Consider the following 20438-nt stretch of genomic DNA (forward strand, 5'->3'; position numbering starts at 1 on the left):
ACGCCATTCCATGCTTTGGCGTTTCGTTTCAGGGTCGTACCTCACACACCAGCTCTCATCCTACCAGGTCTACTTTCGATATTCAGAATCATTCACCGAACTTTATTGTCAGAGGCTGAAAATGATAAAGCTTGGTGCCGAAGTCGGACAAGGTCGATTCCTGGTACACTTCGACGGTGCCAATCTGGAGCTTTATTTTCGTGATGATCTGCTGAAAGTTTTTCACAAGCCTTAATTTGGAACTTTTTGTCGTGAGGTCGTGAACTTGGGACCTGATCTCAGCAAACAGCACATGGAGGTCGGCAATATTATGGTTGGTGGGTAAAGCAGCGACCGTGTCCCGAAGTTTCTAGATTTCGGTTGGATGTTTTTGACGTCGTCGGATTAGAGTATTCGGTTCACGGCCCTCTTCACAGCTTTCAGTACCTGGGACGTGGGCATGGTGGCCACCTTACCTTGAAGCGATTCCAGAGCCTTTTTCACACCATCCAGCTCGGAGGCATCCGCCACAGTAAGAATGGCATCTTGAAGTTGCGCCATGTCATCCTGGGTGGGCGTTGATCGCTGCAGTGTTTCCAACTTGTTCTGTATGTCGTCTATCAGGTGATGGAAATGCAAGAGTTAGGATTCGGTGTTTAGATTTTCGAGCTTCGAGATCTGCTCTTGAACGGTGGCCAGAGTTTCGGGCAATGCCGATGCAGGGCAATTTCGATTCCAGAGCATCCTGAACGCTGGAGAGATAGCTTTTCTAGTTGCCAAAGTATCCTCGATGTGGGCTACAGTACCTTGAATTTTCCCGAAATCCTCGTAAGTCTCGAGCTGGAGTTTGATGTTGGCTACGCTTCAAGCGTTGGCGTTCAGTTAACCGGACGAAGGCAGGTTGTATATGAAGCTTTCCAGCGTTTGGAGTTTGGCTTGGACCTCCGCGATGACGGCGTGCAGGGCATCTCTTTGAAGTTCCATTTTGATATCTCCAGCATGGAAATATCCAAGGATTGAAACTGCTCGCGTTAATCTGCGTAATCATCCTGAGTTTTTATACTCTGAACGATAGATTGCAGTTTGGTCTGGATGCCACTTGTTTGATCCTCTAATCGCTGTTTCAGTTGTTCTACGTCCTTGTTCCGTGCTTTGAGTTCATGTCCCAACTTGCAAACACTCACCGCCAAGTTTCCGAGGTTGTCGATGGACGCGAGGTCGGTTTACTTTTGCAGCAGTGTTTTGAGTTCGACATCGATCTTGAGTATGGGGTCCAGGCACTGAGACTGCAGCCTGGCTATCTCGGTCTGGAGGTTGGAGTTGAGCGTCGACTGCAGGCCATGCAGTTCGCTCCGTAACTTTTTGACCCTGACGTCGCGCATGAGAAGCTCGTCGTCGTGATCGTCGCGTTTCGTGTGGCCGAAGATGTCGTTAGGCACTGCTACTATGCCTATTCATTATAAGGTAGGTGATCCGAATCCCGACGAAGAGAGGGATGAGTTTGTCGTAATCGCCTAGGAGCTCGACATACAAGAAATCGTCGGCAGACACATCGTAATTGGTGGCGCTGTCCACCTTTTCGTGCTTGATGCGATAAATATTCTTGCCGAAGGAAACCTTGATTTCACTACCATTTTCCGGATTCACAATTACTTGAAGTTTGCCAGTGATCGGAATTTTGTATAAATTTAGGTTGTTGTTACAGACGTAAAAAGTTTTGCCAACGTCATCGTCGTATTTCGACAAAATGCTCTTCAGGTGAATGATTAACAGTCCGTTGAGTTTGGACAACATGGACGGCAACAGGTCGAAGCTTGGCGATGCAGCCTGACTCGATGCTTCCATGACAGGCTGCTTTTTGAACCCGAACAAGTTCATAGGCATCGTCATTTTATATATATATGTTCGCGTAGAGCTAGGGTGTCAGAGCATTGTCTTAATTTGTAGAAGCATTGCAAGCTGTAATGTTAGTTGGCCCCCTTTCCCTCTTTACAAATTAAAAATTGCATTTTCATTATGTACAGCTCTGTTGTGTGTGTGAAACAGAGGTATGCATGTTGCCATCCATAGCATATGCAATTTCACATATTGTCAAAATCAGGTCAATTTTATATAAAAATACGCATTAACAACCATCCTGTTGTTTATAAAGCAATTATCAAAGCGTCCGTTGTTCGAAACCCCGTAATAAAGCAAATAGAGGATCGCATCTAGGCCTGATTGCCTTGTTCCTTGTTCAGACAAATCCCTTGCGCTTTAGGTCTAACAGCCTGTAGCTAAATTCTGAGGAGGAAAAACCTCTACGTTCCTTATACAAAACAAAAATGGATCCTCAAAAATTAATACAAACGTGTTAAAATATTGGCGGCACGCGAATTCCATTACAAATTATTATCCATTTCAGTTCCGGTAAGGGGCCGCTGGGAACTGACAATAGAGACCTTTGTCACTATGCACCTAGGATAAACCCTCGCGGCTCCAGAAGGCGGGGGAAATATTCTTCTTTTCTGGTGCGAATTTCGTCCGCAACCTTGTAGAGGTACTCTTGCCTTATTAAAAGTAATAAAAATAACATGCATACTGCTCGTATACTTCGTTTTCATATAGGTTACATCCACCCTAAAAACTAATAATTTCTTCGCCTTTAAAGAACACATAGGTAGCGACATATATTGTGTTATAAATAGCCTCTACCCAGGTTCCTTTCGTGAGCGGTTTGACTCCTGATAAATCCAGATCCTTAATTATACCAAATATGAGTTAGCACCGACGCCAAAATGGTGGCTCATGACGTCATCGGCGACTGCAAAGCTCGCATTACGCCAACAATTGATTTAGAATAGCCTCGTTAGTGATTATTGTTCCCTAAATGAAAACGCATTAATTTCAAGCTCCCAAGACTGCGCGAATCATCCGTGACCCATCGTCGCTTACATAAAGAGCATAAATTGTGTTAGAATAGGCCCAAAACGAACTCCATAGTAGTATATATTGTAAGAACCATCAAGTTCAAGTTCCCACGACTGCATGAATCATCTGTGAGTCATCCTCGCGTATAGCAAATGCATAAATTGGGTTAGAATATGATGAAAATGGGATACATAATAGTATCTATTGTACACTAATTGAAAAGCAATAAATCCAATCTCCCTCGACGGCATGAGTCATCCATGACTCATTTCCCTCTCTCTCACCCTCCCCCTATATTCTTCTCTTAATTAATTAAAAATAGCCGAGCGTCGGTCATGAATAAATTAATGTCCGGGAACTCGAATCCCATCTACTAGCACTATATGATTCACTGTTCACTGTCGTACCTTTGGTAAGGTAATCTTCAAGAATGACACCATCGCTGTCCCAAAAAACAGTCAACATAACATTTCCAGCAGACGGCTGCGATCTCGCATTCTTGGGCTTTAAGAGGATGGATGGCGGTATTCCATGCTGTCTCTCTTGCTTTCAGGCGAAAGAAATGGATCCAAGACTCATCCCCAGTAACAATCCAACCAATGAGGGCGTCCCCCTTAGCTCCATATCGTTCCAGAAGGTGTTGACAGGCATCCAAAAGTCTGTTTTTCAGATCGTGCGTCAGATGACGTGGGACCCATTTTGCGGAGACTTTTCTGAATCGCTGCCTGTCGTGGAGGATCTTGTGTACTGATAAAACACTAATGTCCACTGCTCTTGCTATCTCAGCTACGGTGATGCAGCGATCTTCACGAATAACTGCTTCAACGGCGTTCCGCACGACTTCAGTCCTAACCATGACCGATCGGCCAACACGTCGTTTGTGGTCCACACTTGTCACACCGCTTTTGTTCTTATTCACTCATTCGTACACTTGGCAATTAGCCAAACACTTATCACCTTAAATTATAGTCATTCGTTGATAAATTTCAGCCAGGTTTACACCCTCAAAATACAGAAAACGTATCACTGATTCTAACTCCGCTTTCGTACACTCTGTGACTGGCACCATAATGCCAATCTACGGGGCTTCCGCAGTTAATGTAGGGATTTTGCGTCACACGCTACGGGACGCTACGGTTAATTCAAGGGTACTTCGTAGAACAGGCGTATAAAGTTTCGTGATTGTGGACCTATTACAGAATATTTTATTGCAAATTCTGGTTATATATTGAATGCCTCTTGTATTTAGTGCAAATAAATAATAATTATATCTACTACAAAACGGTGCTATGATTGAGAACTACATACATTGCCGTTATTTCTCTAATTTGCTGTGAAGTTGAACAGTGATTTACTGAGCATAATGTACATTGTCGCATGCCTCTACGACACTATCAGAGTTCCAATTTAAAGAAGCAACCCTAATCCCGATCCTCAGATCACTAATGAATTCCTGGTTTCTGAGTTCTTACATAACAGTTGGGCTGAAAAGTTCATAGGCTGACTCATAGATGGCGTTACTAGAATTAAATCCATGTGATTTTTACTTAGTACTAACCTTCAAAAGATACGTGTATAAATTTCACAGCTGCCGGATAATTAGTTCGTGAGATATAGCATTGTGAGTGAATCAGCTTTTGTTATTGTGAAAAAATGGATAAAAAAGAATTTCGTGTGTTAATAAAGCATTGCTTTTTGGCGAAAAAAAATACTGTTGAAGCCAAGGCTTGGCTTGATAAACATTATTCGGACTCTGCACCAGGAAAATCAACCGTTGAGAAGTGGTTTGCTAAATTTAAACGAGGCGAAATGAGCATCGAAGACGATGCACGCAGTGGACGCCCCAAAGAGGCTGTTACCGACGAAAACATAAAAAAAGTCCACAAAATAATTTTAAATGATCGTAAAGTGAAGTTGATCGAGATAGCTGAAGACTTTAAAAATATCAAAGGAACGTGTTGGACATATTGTGCATGAATATTTGAACATGCGAAAGCTGTGTGCAAAATGGGTGCCGCGCGTGCTCACAATCGATCAAAAGCAACAACGTTTTGATGATTCGGAGCAATGTTTAGCGATATTCAACCGTAATAAACACGAATTTTGCCGTCGATATATTACAGTGGATGAAACATGGCTCCATAACTACACTCCAGAGTCCAATCGACAGTCAGCCGAGTGGACTGCACGTGATGAACCGAATCCAAAGCGTGGAAAGACGCAACAGTCGGCTGGCAAGGTTATGGCATCAGTATTCTGGGATGCGCATGGTATTATATTCATCGATTACCTCAAAAAGGGCCAGACCATCAACAGCGATTATTACATAGCGTTGTTGGAGCGTTTAAAGGATGAAATCACGAAAAAACGGCCCCATTTGAAGAAGAAAAAAGTGCTGTTTCATCAAGACAATGCAAGTGTCACAAATCAATGAAAATGATGGCAAAATTATATGAATTAGACTACGAATTGCTTCCCCATCCACCATATTCTCCAGATCTGGCCCCCAGTGACATTTTCCTGTTTGTAGACCTTAAAAGAATGCTCGCTGGAAAGAAATTTAGCACTGATGAAGAGGTAATCGTCGAAACTGAGGCCTATTTTGAGGCTAAAGAGAAATCGTACTATAAAAATGGCATCGAAAAATTGTATGACCGCTATAATCGTTGTATCGCCCTCAAAGGCAACTACAATTGAATAATAAAATCGAATTTTGTCAAAAATATATTTTTTACTATGTTAGCCTACGAACTTTTCAGCCCAACTGTTACGAGCACCAATAGGTAAGGCTTTTGATATGCCATAAGCGTACATATATATACACCGAGAACTTTCTGGGGCCGTAATCAATCATGTAGGGATTGCTGGCGTTAGCATAAAACAATGGATAGTAAATTATGTCGTGACAAACAACTCCCTCGACAGGGGGAGAAAGTCCCAAAATTTGTGATTACGTGTAATTTGACTCACTCAGTGAGAACTAATTTGAATTTCATTAGTGAAAACATTTGACATATACAAATAAAAAAATTGTCCTGGCGATCCAAGACACACGTTGATTACATCAATGTTATGAAAAACTAAAGAGATAAAAAGACGAAACTACCGATTAAAGAAATTGTTGCCCTTTCTCCCTCTTCATGTTTTGGGTTGAAACATAGATATTTACAGATAATTGAAATATAGTAAAATTTGAGCATCTAGTTTTTGATTTGGGTAATTAAAATTTTACTGTGTTGTGAAATGTTGACTGTCCTGATAATATTGTTAGATGTACGAGAGTTACGAGTTGTCTTGAAATATTTACGAAAGATCAACCACTACGTGGACACCTTGTTGGGATGTTACATAAGTTTATTGTTATTGAAAATCTACGTTGAAATAATAGAAGGGATTAAGTTTAAAAGTATCTCAAAGTTTTTCCGTAATGTTTGGTTTGGTTTGAGTTGGTGTTTAAAGTCCACTTTGTGCACAGCAAGGCTATTTGGGACTGGACCTACAGTTTAAAGTGGAATCCGAACCACTATGTGCCTCCACCGTGTATCGAACCCTGGACCCCTTGATTACAAGGCGATTGTTCCGTAATGTCACCTACAACATTATTGCAACATTCGTTAGACATAAGAGGTGTAGTAGATTGTAAGAGTATAAGATGATGGTGTAGTAGATTAAAGAATAGTAGTGACGTATCTAAAGTTCAAAATTGGGAAAAAGCAACTTCTGGTACAGTGTTCTAAGTGAATTATTTTGCTACTTGTAAAAGTATTTGATTCTTTGTGCCCAACATTAAAACATTAACATTGAGGTTCAATAAGGACCTTGAGGCGGTCAGTAACCTCGAACCAAAAGCTTCAAAACGAAAAACTATTGTGAGTTCTACCATCGACATGCTCAACTCCAGGACCTTACACGCGTTTCCAAATTAGTGATAGATTAGAACGCCACAAAGTTCCTGGCAGCATAGCATGGTTGCCAAACTCCCCCTTTACAAGAATTTAATTTTTTGGAACATTTGAGCTATATATTTTGAACTTGAAATTAGGAATAATTTTTACCAACGAACAAATCCAACCTGCCCTCTATAATAATTGTATTGAGAGGAAACTGAACTTTATTGGTTTATTTCTTTACTATACTGATGATCATGCCCCCTCCTGAATACCCTCCTAAGCAGGATTTCTCATTTTTGACACAGAATGACATGTTTAATTTACCATCACCCCCACCTTTGATAGATCCACACCAGCCTGTTCCTACTTCTTTCCCTTTTCCTGCAGTACCCCAATTACAAACCCTTTCCTACCCAAAAATATCTTGTCCATTACCATTCCATCAAATATTCCACACACAACTGTAACAAGTTTTACAAACACTCCTACTGTATATGCAACTTCAGTTATTTTTCATCTTCATCCTCCAATTCTACTACTACACCTTCAGGTCAACAAGTTTTTACAAATTCCCCGGAACATTCTAGGGTTCTACGCAACTTAAATATTGCTATTGATTCCTTTCCATTTTACGACGGCCAAAACTATGATATTCTTTTGGCTTTCTTGAAATCTTATACAATGTTTATTTGCCTCCCAAAAATATCCATTCTCCGTAAGGCCTTACGTCGTACTAGAGGTGTGTTTCATTCTCTTTAATTATCGATCCTACCATCTTCTATGCCTTGGTGGGATATTAAAGTTTATGTTTGGCGTCAGTTGGTACCAATGTCTCTCTATTCAAACCTGGTTGACACACATGTAAATCGCCCTCAACATCTCACGGAAACTTTACATACTTACGTATCTGACGTACGTGATTCCGTGCAAGCTGTAGCTCTTGTTTGGATGATCATATTGTGGTTAAATTTACCTTAAAACATTTCAATTCCATTACTACTGATTGACTACTTTTTCAGTCACGCCCAAAAACAATGTTGGAATTGGTCAAACTCGTACAAGAAATCACCCCTATGGAGATGCAGAAGGCTTATAATGCACAACACCACTCTTTTCCACGTTACCCTCAACCTCAGGTTCAACGTTCTCCTTTTGGTGAAAATGCTATGCATCGTCCAAATATACCTCCAACACTTGTGAATTGTACATACTGCCTTAAATCAGGGCATACCGTCATATTTTGTAGAAACGCAATACCAAGGATGAATTTTCAAAATTAACACTAAAAGTTTTAAGTTATTTTTTTCCTTTTATGTGAAAATCTCTTTGCTATATGTATTATTCCCAAGTATTAATGATAATATTAAGATTATTATTATTATGAAATCCACATTTTGGCTAAATTAAATTTTGTTCAGGATTAATTTTAGGTGAGATGAATACATATTTTTTTTTTAGTAATAAAGTTTCATCATTGCTTAAATGTGTTATATAGGTTTTGTACATTTACTGCAAAAATGTCTTTATACAACATTCTATGCAGGATTTTGTTGTTTTGTATTTTGCTATATTCACTTGTTTTTAATTCTTTATTGTTTGTTCATATCATTTGGTTAAATTAAAATATCATGAAATTTATTGTTTAAATTTCCTGATTGGTAATGTATATCATTTTTCATAAAATATGTACATACTATAGCATGAGTTTATATTCTTGAATTTTGATTGATTTTTTCAAAGACAATTTTGTAAACCCACTCAATATGTTACCTATAGTAAAGTCATAATATTTTTTCCTCCCTCTTTCCTATTCTTGTTCTTTTCGCCTTTTTGATTTTGTACTATTTTTATTTTCATGCGTTATTGAAAGAAAAATGCCTCTACAACCGCCGAACAACGAGGTTTGGAACACATTTGGAATCAGCTCTTCTTCTACTCGTACAATATATGTGAAGTGATAACTAACAAATTGCACACTACAACTGCTGCAAATCGGCATCATTGACATTTTTCACCATCATATTCTGGATATATCAAATCCTATCAGCCCTGAAAATTGGTCACTTGGTGAAATTGTAAAATTTTCAAATTTGTTAGACTATCAAATTGGATTCTTTCAATTCCAGATTCTATATAGTACTGTTGTTTTCAATATTTTTAAACATGATTAATTATTGTGTAAAAGGTGAGAAAACTTTTACAAATTAAATTAATCTTACATCGACATATTTCAAATAATGGGAATCTTGACATTGGATATATTACTTGGTATGTATGCAAGTTAATATTTATTATATTTATTCTTCACTTAAATCATGACAAGAGTTGGGTTTGAGTTGGTGTTTTAAGTCCACTTTATGCACAGTAAGGCTAATCGGGACTGGACCTACAGTTTAAAGTGGAATCCGTACCACTTGTGCCTCCACCGGGTATCGAACCCGGGACCCCTTGATTACAAGGCGAGGACGCTACCACTGCGCCATCGGGGAGGCCCAAATCATGAGAAGAATTCCATCTTCACCTCCATTACCTTTTTTAAATTCATAATTCATTTGAAAAATTTGTGTTCCTATTTTATGGTCAGGATTTATTATAATTCATTGTGTGGTTTAGGATTAAGTTTTACCAACTGAAATTAGTAGTTTAATTTGTTTTATGTTACTCAAAGGTTTGGGTTCTTTTAAAAATCGCATGTAGGGGAAGATTTGTGGCGATTTTCCCGTCGAAAACAATTACAGTTATATTTCACCACTCTAATCTCCCAATTCAGGACGTTCCGCCCTGTTCGAGTTTGCTACATTCGCCTTGAATTATCGGTTGAGTAGTTTAATTATGCAAACTCCAGATGGCAACACAGTCTACCCAGTGCATCGTGTTAGAACCGAGAAGAGCAAATAGTAAGTGTTGCGTAGTCATCACCAAACAGTCTCGCAGATTCGAGGCTGAAGCCTTAATCACCCTCCCCTTCGAGGAGTGTCTACCGAAGAATGACGTATGTAGTTACGAAGTCCTTTGCTGAATACTACGCACAACGACCAAGGGACCATGGACTAGAATTGGTCCTACAACCATGCTGGTGCAGAAATTGTACGTAAAGCCGAGAGAGTGGGAACGTCATCGTGAAACAAATTTACTTCCATTGCACGGTATTTCGGGATCATCTCACTGGAACCCGAAAGCAACGAAACTCGAAATAAAATACATACACTAATTTTACTCGTTTTGTACCGAAACGTACCACAAGAATCTCGTTTTGTACCTAGCTCCTTATACCAGAGATCGTATACCAAAATACCGTGTTCCAGTTAAACGACATTCGAATTTCGACGTCTTTATGATGTCATCGAATTGTACTCGTTTTGCACCGAAATATACCACAATAATTTTGTTTTGTACCAAAATCCTTATACCAGATATCGTATACCAAAATACCGGGTCCAACTCAAATGGTATTTTCGAAATTCGGAAATTGAAGTTCTGTTACTGCAATCAAATAGTACTAGTTTTGTACCAAAATGTATCAAAAAATAGTTTTTGTACCAAAATCCTTATACCAGATATCGTATACCAAAATACCGGGATCCAGTGAAACGATATAAACCCGACAATCGAATTTCGACCTTTTTATAATGTCATCGAATTGTACTCGTTTTGTACAGAAATGTACCACAAAAATTTCGATTTGTTCCAAGCTCCTTATACCAGATATCGTATATCAAATTACAGGGTTCCAGAGAAACGATTGAGCCCCGACAAAAGAATTTCGACGTTTTTATGATGTCATTGAATTATGCTCATTTTGTACCGAAATGTACCATAATAATTTAGTTTTGTACCAAAATCCTTATACCAGATGTCGTATACCAAAATATTCAAAAATTGAGGATCTTATACTGATATCAAATTGTTCTCGTTTTGTACCGAAATTTACCATAATATTTTAGATTAACTTAAACATTTACCCATCCGTTTTTTCGCAAATTTGAACAATGGAAGTAATATAGACAGCCTATTGTATTCAATTTATAATCAATTGATACGTAAGACTCTTTATCTGATGTAATTTTTATTTGTTATTATTTTTGTTTTAATTTTTTTACTGTTATACATTGCAAAAGTGCTAACGCTGTATTTTGATTTCTTGTAAAATAAATAGAGAAAGATATTCATCTAAACTGTTCTTGGGCGATTATGATAAACGATTTTGGGGTTAATGCGACCACTGTCCTGTAGGTTATAGACATAGGTTTAAGATGGAGGGACAAATCAAGTACAGTGTTAAGTAAAGCCAAAAAGAAAATACTTTCAGTAGACACTCTGTCGTTATAAAAAGGTTATGGGGATTATGGCATGGTTGGGGGTTGTATGGCTTGCTATGTTGGAGACGCGTCATTGGCCTTGGGAGGAGATGGACACCACTGTCGCACGCCCCTGAGTTCTACAACAAATCACACTCTTCCATTATCGGTAACGTTACAATTTTAGACTGTAGGCAGTCAATTAATGCTATTCAGCTACTACTTTCACGCTAGAAGGCGACACGTGTGAAAAGAACACCTTCACACAGCTGGAACAGAGAGGGAAGCTTTGTTGCACGTCAGAGCCGTTAATGGCGTCTACTGCGTCCCATGTGCCTGGAACCACCGATTACGAACAATAGATATTTCTAAATGAGGCACCATGCAGGATTACATTAAGTCCATAGGTATGACGTTATATCACATTTCACAAAAGGAAACAGGTGAATGATGGAAGAAATACGAGTATATTGCTACAAGACAAACTCTTTCCTTCGAGTTACTAGCATGGTGTGAAGAGGTAAATGAAATACCAGTAATGGAAGAAAACGAACATATATTATTCCCAGGAGGGAAAACCATTTTTCATTGTCTGCCTATCCAATTTTCCACGAATTTTTCCTATCTTCTTCTCCTTCACACGTTCAACTATTTTTTAACAATCACAATTATTTGTAAAATCGATGGTTAATTTTCCACACAGCTATTTGCCCATTGACAGTTAAATTACGTGTGAATAACATACATTGGTACATATTCGTCTTAGCCTTTTTCTTCCCTTTCGCTTTGAATCGTTGGTCACGTATGTTAACCCTCAGAGCCATGAGCTACGACATGGGGGTGCGAAGTGGTGCTCGCAAACCCTTTGATGTTCTTCCTCATCCCCTTGAGCACCCCTTTCTCGTAACCAATTTTTAGATTAAAATACTGTAAACTCTTCACAGAAAAGTTTGGAATAACAAAATAAATAAATAAATAGGTTATAGAAAACAAACATGTGTTGCCGCCCCCGTGGCGGAGTGGTTAGCACATCGTGCTTCGAATTCCGGCCTGGGCATGGATGTTTTTAAGTGTCCATTCGTCAATTTCATCACATGATCACTCATCCCATCTTCGCAAATTAGCCAAAAGTGGCACAAGAAGGGAAGTAAAATCAATCAATCAATCAAACATTTGATTAAACAGGTGATAAATAAATGGCATAATTATTCACCAGTACTAAATGCTCTTTAGTATGGTGCATATTTGCTTTTGCTTATTGTTACCAAAGAATTTGTTCAAAATTTGCAAATTTAGTAGATGCTATTATGTTCTTCCGTTTAGTTACCATAAAGTGTTTTGTTAATTCAACCGAAAATAATTATGTCGTTTACAGTGTCATGTTACACTATGACTTACAAATACCATATCGTCATAGAAAGCGCAAAATGTTAGGACTGAAGAAAGACAACCATTATTGTACACTACAGAAAACCTATTTACAAGCAGGAAAGAAAGCTGAAAAATGTTTCTGGTGAGTTTGGCAAATTTTCATAGAAGCCTACTGAAAGTTCATTGGTATTTGATGTAGTGGCTAAAGCATAGGCGTAGCTACAGGGTGTGCCGGGTGTGCATAGGCACACCCTAATGGGCTGCTTTATCAAAGAGAATTAAAGACAAATATTTCAATAAGAGAGAAAATAAGCGGCAGTTTATAAGAAGTTGAAAATGTCGTTACTTACTAACGTGTGCGTTATCGCTGATGAAACGAGTGTCTATAGATTTTCGATTTTTTGATGTCATTGGAGAACTAAGATATTTACTGCATTCTACTCTGCAATGCAGCGCCTTTCTTCAGTACCTGTCACAAGCTGCACGTGTGAGTGAGCTTTCTCCAAGCTTACCCAAGTTAAAACTAAATTAAGAGCAACTCAGAAGCAGGATAGATTGGAAGACCTGCTCTTGCTATTTGTGGAGTAGGAAAAATCTTAGTCTATTGATGTAAATGAAGTTATTGATGAGTTTAAGAACATTGTACCTTTTGACAGACATTTCTTGTTATAGATGACGTGTATTTTGATGTATTTGTTTGTAACATTTATGAACATTTTGTGTGTGTGGAATTTCTATGTAATTTGATTTTTTTCTACTACATATATTCAGAAATTTTCAACACTGACATTTAGTGAATTTATATTCCTTTACAAACATCAGTGCAGTTAAAGAGCCAAGAGATTGTGTAGCAAAATATGCTATTAAAAAGGTACAAGATCTCATTTTTTTTTTTTGCACAGCCAAATATAAAGTTCTAGCTACGCCTATAGGCTAAAGCATATATGCGCTTCAATTTTACATAGTTGTAAAGGGCCTACACAAACATCCATGGAAAGAATAACACAAGCTCCTGCTCCACAAAGGATTATACTATGAGTGCAGATGCTAGAGCATCATTGGACTGCATGAAATGATTCATGTCTACTTATACCTTGGTGCAACCTATCTTGACAGTGACGTCAGCTGGGACCGCACTGCAACTTGATGTATCACTCCGCGCCAAGCATGAAACATTTTCTCCGTCACATTTGCGTCTCGGAGTCCGCAGAGAAAGTACATAGAAGGAGCGGAACGTTCTTGTGTGCAGCAGATTTTCATGCGGAGAAATGTCAATGCTTGGAGCTAACGACATGAAAAGATAAAGAAATTACAAATTTAAAAGTATATTTGGATTGAGAAACTAACGGCCCTTTAATGTTTTGAATACGTGTAATAAACAAAGTACAGACATAAAGTAAACTTTGTCTTTGCCAATCTTCAACGAAAGCCACTCTTGAAGTACTTTTTTCTCGAAGCATTGTTTGGTACATTCTCATTGCGAACAGAATGATACAGATTATCGGATTATCCATGACAATTACGCTATTTGGTTGCAGTTTGGGTAGAATATCGACGAATCACGTCTCAAAACGCTGCCTCAACTCCTTTTCTCGAACGAAACAACAAATGAACACTTTCCACAAAACCATCTTCGTTTCCTACATACACAACAACGAACCTTTCATTTTTAGCTTAGATCTGAACCCTGAGCCTAGACGGAAAACATACCAATGTGGCAGGCACGTATCTAGAAGTATATTTCGTGGGGGGGGGGCGACCAAGTTTCTCAATAATAATAATATTTGAATAATTATAATGAATTAAAATAATAGTAATTGAATATGTAAATTAATTAATATTGCATTGTTGTTATGACATGAATTGGTAAAAAATGGTAAAAGATATATAACAACATCTATCCATTATGTAACTTACGTCTAGTTAATATCGCCAAAATTTGTGTAAAAGCAACAGCTCTGGCAAGGAAATTTATGTCAAATAGACATAGAATTGGACATTTATTGAATAACAAAAAAAGAACTTAGATCGTATTGTAATAGGCAAAAATAATTGTACTCTGATCGCTTTTAATTGCCTATTGGAATTGACGAAAAGTAAGTTTCGTGATTTACATTTCATGCATATTATCATACGTAGTAGTGTATATAAATCTTTGGAAGCCGTATGAGCCAAATTCCTTCCTTTTCAATAAGTTCAGCGGGGTATAACCATCGATTGTACAAGAAATGCTAAACAATTTTGAATATTTAATTTTAGTACTTGCTAAGTCTTCCTGGGGGTGGGGGTCCGATTCCCATGGACCCCCTCTAAATACATGCTTGCAATGTGAAACAACTGCTGTGCCCTCCCAAGCTTTGTTTACGGAATGGTCGAATCCGACATTAACTCATGTCTCATTCTTTCACAGCAATCCGATATCGCTTTATTGGCGCAGATATTGGTGGAGCCAAGCAACAATGTCGTCTACGAACGCTTCGTTATCTCAATAAAAACCCAGGTCGTAAAAATACGCCTCATTGTTGATGTGCTTATGGATCACAATCTCAATCAATTGCGGCAGTCACTTTTCCCACTGTTGAAAATTTAGTTTTCCTATTGCCCCTAAACGTTTTTGTGACAATTGAAATCGGCGTTTCATCAGAAGTACATCGGAAATACGAATACTTTTACACATCCCCCTTTAATATGACTATTCAAAGTTTTACCTTTACAATGCGATTTAAAGTAACACGCAAGCGATTGAAGCGGAACACTTGCCCGGATCTCGCTCGCTGAGGCAACCAGCAGACAATAGTATAGTCGCTCTTACCGTCACTTCGATCTGGAACCTTGCTCTGAGATTCGGGTCAACGAACCCACGCATATTTTTTTTAAATTGTGACTTGCAGCAAACAATCTAACAGATAATCTTCATTACAACAGGTTTTTCAAAATCTAACTACTTTAAAGCATTTCTATGTACTGTATACGATGCAACGTGCTTCAAGTAAGGCCGTTCGAAGGCGCGTTGCCATCCCAAAATCATTATCTGAATCCAAATCAGTTTCATACAGTTTACTATGTTTATGTATCGTGCTCATTTTAATGGTTATTTATTATACATACGTTATAATGTTCTGCAAAAATCCTCACATTGTGACATTTTGAAATTCCTTCCCTTGTATCTTAATCTCTTGAATTTCATTCCCATATTTTTCTTTTTTTCCGAGTGCAGACAGTGAAAGTATGAACTCTGTGGAACCCGGTATTTTGGATATCTGGGATAAGGGTTTTGGCACAAAACGAAATTTTTGTGGTACATTTTGGTAAAAAACGAGTACAATTCGATGGCAGTATCAGAACCTCAAATTTCGAATTTCGAAAATACCATTTCAGTGGAATCCGGTATTTTGATATACGATATCTGGTATAAGGATTTTGGTACGAAACGAAATTCTTGTGGCACATTTCGGTACAGAATGACTACAATTCGATGGTAGTATCACAACCTCAATTTTTGAATTCAGAAGATACTATTTCAGTGTAACCCGGTATTTTGGTATATGATATCTAGTATAAGGATTTTGGTACAAAACGAAATTTTTGTGGTACATTTCGGTACAAAACGAGTACAATTCGATGGCAGTATCAGAACCTCAATTTTCGAATTTCGAAAATACTATTTCAGTGGAAACCGGTATTTTGGTACACGATATCTGGTATAAGGATTTTGTTACAAAACGACATTTTTGTGGTACATTTCGGTACAAAACGAGTACAATTCGATGACATCATAAAAACGTCGAAATTCGATTGTCGTGGTTTTATCGTTTCACTGGAACCAGGTATTTTGGTTGATTGATTGATTGATTTGGTGTTTTAAGTCCACTTTATGCACAGGAAGGCTAATCGGGACTGGACCTACAGTTTAAAGTGGGATCGGATCCACCTGGTATCGAACCCGGGACCCCTTGATTGCAAGGCGACGACGCTACCACTGTGCCATCAGACAGGCCCCGGTATTTTGGTATACGATATCTGGTATAAGGAACTTGGTACAAAACGAAATGTTTGTGGTACATTTCGTTACAAAACGAGTACAATGGTTGGACTTCTTATCTGACGCTCCTTTTCCTTCATTTTTCTTCCATCTCCTCTCCTCTTTCTCTCTTGTCCTCTCCACTCTTTCTAACACCTTCGTCCATTCTTTGTTTAACTTCAGTCCCCACCTTCTAGTTCATTGTGTCTTCTTCACCTTTCTTCTCTATTTCCTTGGCTTCCTTCCATTTTCTCACTAGCATTCTCTTCTCCCTTCCTATCTGCTTAGCCCTCTATGTCATGTTCTGTTTCTCTCGTGTGTTTAAATATCGCATTTCTCTCTCTCTCTTAAGTCGTACATCATCCCTATGTTGTTTCAACCTGTCTTTCAGCCTCTTTTTCGTTTCTCCTATGTACACACTCTGGCATTTTTACATTTAACTTCGTAGATAATCCCTTCCTCTTCCTCTTCTCTGTTTTCCTTTTTCTTGTTTGCATTCTTCGCTATTCCTAAGATGCTCCTCCCTCCCTTCCTGTGTGTTTTAATACCCGCTTTCCTAAGCACTTTGCATATCTTTTCTGTGGTCTTCCCCATACTCCTTATTCCAAACCTTCTTTCTTTTCTTTCTCTTCCAATTCTCCCCTGCCCCTTTTCTTCCTTCTTCTGTCTATGTCCAGTCTATCGTGCTTCTCATAACCATTCTTTATAAATTTTCTTTTGCACACTTCTTCAGATGCCAAGCGGTTTCAATTTCTTGTCCTCTCTTCCTTTTTTTCAATATATCTAGGTAGCTTAACTTGTCTTCTTCTTCTATTTCAAGTTCCAATAATATCCCTCTTTCTTCATCTTGTATTTCTTTGGCAAAAATGTCGAGCTGTCTGCTAGAAAGTTCCAGAACAACTTTCTAATAGTCTGGAGGGAGTAATGTTTGTGTGTGTATATAATGCCCTGTTTTTTTATCTTGTTACATTTGTACTTTTGGTAATAATATTCACATACATAATGGGGTGTGTCATACCCCGCCTGAGTCTTTATGTAACTTTCTGAAATCCGAGTTCTGAAGGGTTAGTCGCTTATCAGTATTTGCAGTATAAATATGTTGTCTATTGTCTCGGATATCGGTTTGTAATGGAGTTAAATTGCCAGATATGTCAGCCCATAATTTTGGAACATAACAGACTGGTATTCACCTTGCTCATTAGCACCGAGAGTTGAAAGAACCCCCTGTAATTGTTCGGGCTTTGCATATCCACTTTTTCCTTGTAAATAGGTAAAATAATGGACAAAGTTCAGCAATCCGGAAAAGTACCTTTATTGAACATTTTATTGATGAATCTCGTTGTTATGATTACCATGTCGTATCATTCTAGACCTTTTTTTAACCTTTTCCCATAGAATCCCTGCCGCCTTCCCATTTTTAAGGTTGTTTATTGCCTGTTTGTCGTCTATTTCCTTAATTTCCTCGTCCATAATTGGTATATACGTGCCTAGAAAGCGCGGAATGAAACCGTTCTGACAGTTTACTACCTCTGATCTCCTGTACCACCCTTTAAAGTAGTAATATATGTCCCAGGTTTCTGCTTCAATGATACTTCCTCTTCCCTTTCCCGTTTTTTATAACTGCCCATATCTGCCAGCTGTTTTTGTTCTCCATTACCCTTCCTTCACTACTTTTGTTCAGAAATATATACATATATTATTTGAATATCATGACTGAGATAACATTCAGTAAACAAAACAAGAGAAAGCAGAAACGAAGAAACGTAAGTTAAGCGAGTTAGAGCAATACTTATATAATGGAAATGCTAGATATAGCACATACTGGCAGCATTTTGTTTTATAACTGATGCAAAATATCTAGCACATTTGTAAGACATTTTGCACACTTCCAATGTCAATTATATTAAATTTACTACTTTCTTTACATGATGAAATGAACTACCATGTAACTTGCGCACGTTTATGTTTGTTCACGCTTATTTTTCATAAATTCATCTTTTTCCCGGACCTTTACACTTAACACAAATAAGTTGAATTACTATTAACATTGGAGAAATGCAAGTGAAAAAATATGACATCCCATTTAAAATTTGTAAAAGTCTTCTCAATTAGTTACTTACTTCACTATTTTTCTCAAAATTTGGTGTTTCATTCAATTTTTCCACATATCCATTCGCATACACACTCGTATCATCGGGGTAAGATTTTTCCTCTTCAGCTGTTACATAAGAAACTGCGAAAGGACACTTACCAGGTTATTATTGGTTACATCAAATAGCAAATAGAAAAAGAAAATATTTCCGTAGAAATTGTTTTAATAGAAGTTAGAATGGAGAAAAATTGGCAATAAAGTTTCAAAACCAGATAAAATTTCTAGACACGTCTATGAAAAAGGGATGGAGTACAGATTTATTTATTGTTGAGGATTCGATTACGCTCGACCTAGGTGCCTCGAATTGTCCTATACTAGAACCCGTCTGCCTTAAATATTCATAAAATCAAAGTTATAATTTATGGTTTTGACTTTTTTTTAATAAATCAACATTTAAACACACACATGTCAAAAGTTTCATGTGGCAGTTTCCAGATGAAGGATTTTAACATATAATATAAATTAATGTATTTTATGAATTATAATCGTACTTACTCGATCACATTATATGGTCTGAAGGAATTTTCTGGGTCCCCGTTCGAAACCCGGATTGGTTGTAATGGAATTGATTCTTCATTTTTTGTTATTTCCACATCCTGTATGGAGATGGTGCTGCAGAGAGGAAAACAATAATACTAATAATAAGAGTACTACTTGTGTAATAAGACAATGCCATGGGTATCTTTGAAGGTGTGAGTTTTAAACTACGAAGCTATAAAATTACCAATGTGAAATAGAATCAGAACAATCCACTGTGTACACTGGACGAAGAACCCTCACATATAGTTCGATACCATTGAAACCTGTAAGAACTCTGCAAACCTTGCCCCTTACTCCTACTAAACAAAACATTTAGAAATCATACTATACATAGATGAAATACAAGTTCTGACAATTAAGTTCGCAAACTTGCTACTTTGTTCGCACGTTGAATCCGGCACCACTGTACGAAAAGCTGAGTAAAGTTTCATAGCATATACGGGGTGTATTATAAGTGATGGTTTTAAATGAAACCAGAGATACATCGCGTCAAACACAGACGAAAGATCCTTTTCCACTCTTCCGAGAGATGCTCAGTGTCGAAGCTAGACAGCACCGAAAGTGTGAGAATGTATAGTTCACACCTCTGTAGGACGAGTACTATGGCAGTTAGAAAGGCGGTCCCGCCGGACCCTGTGGCTAAGTGGTTAGCACATCGCGCTGCGACACCAAGGGTCCCGGGTTCGAATCCCGCTCGGGCATGGTTGTTTGTGAATATCCATTCATCAATTTCATCATTTCATCACTCATCCCCATCTTCGCAAATTAGCCAAGAGGCACAAAACGCGAAGTAAAATAAAATATCTCAAATAAAAAAAAAGAAAGAAAGGCGGTTCCAAAGAAATCATAAAGGAGTTTTATGCGCTGTATCAGAAACGCATCATGGGATATCTGTAGGACATATGCGGAAGGGACTCCCCATAGGAAATGGGGTTCCCCGTGGAAAGAATACGTGAAAGGCGTATCTGAGGAAGCAGGTGGACGTCAATTACATGATATCCAGATATCATTCACAATTACGGAAACACTATAGACGAAATCGGGATAATTTTAGCATGGTTGCGTTGTCGGAGGGGCAATGGGCATAGCAACACCGACAGTAAATGCAAGCAAAATGCTCGTTGGCTGAAGAATGTCATGGGAAAACCTTTTGGTTGAATGTGACCTCACATGGGAAACAGTTTCAAGGAAGGTATTAAAAGAATACCCTGAACACGTATGATACACTTTACTTCACAGGTAGAACACTGTACAAGAAGTTACAGCAAGTGCTCAAA

At 38.2% G+C, this 20438-nt stretch overlaps 1 protein-coding gene across 5 annotated transcripts in view; it reads right to left on the bottom strand.

The window, feature by feature from the left end:
* Ca-alpha1D (Ca[2+]-channel protein alpha[[1]] subunit D) overlaps positions 1-20438 on the bottom strand; it is a 1588055-nt gene that overhangs the window by 124195 nt on the left and 1443422 nt on the right. For all 5 annotated transcript variants that reach the window (XM_083117527.1, XM_083117525.1, XM_083117526.1 and 2 more), the window contains one exon: positions 19117-19233. In XM_083117527.1, the coding sequence (XP_082973653.1) occupies positions 19117-19233 (117 nt within the window). The remainder of the gene's footprint in view (positions 1-19116; positions 19234-20438) is intronic.

This window comes from Lepisma saccharinum, chromosome 2 (genome assembly GCF_977018435.1).
Source record: "Lepisma saccharinum chromosome 2, izLepSacc3.1, whole genome shotgun sequence".
In the NCBI taxonomy this organism is placed as follows: Eukaryota; Metazoa; Arthropoda; class Insecta; order Zygentoma; family Lepismatidae; genus Lepisma; species Lepisma saccharinum.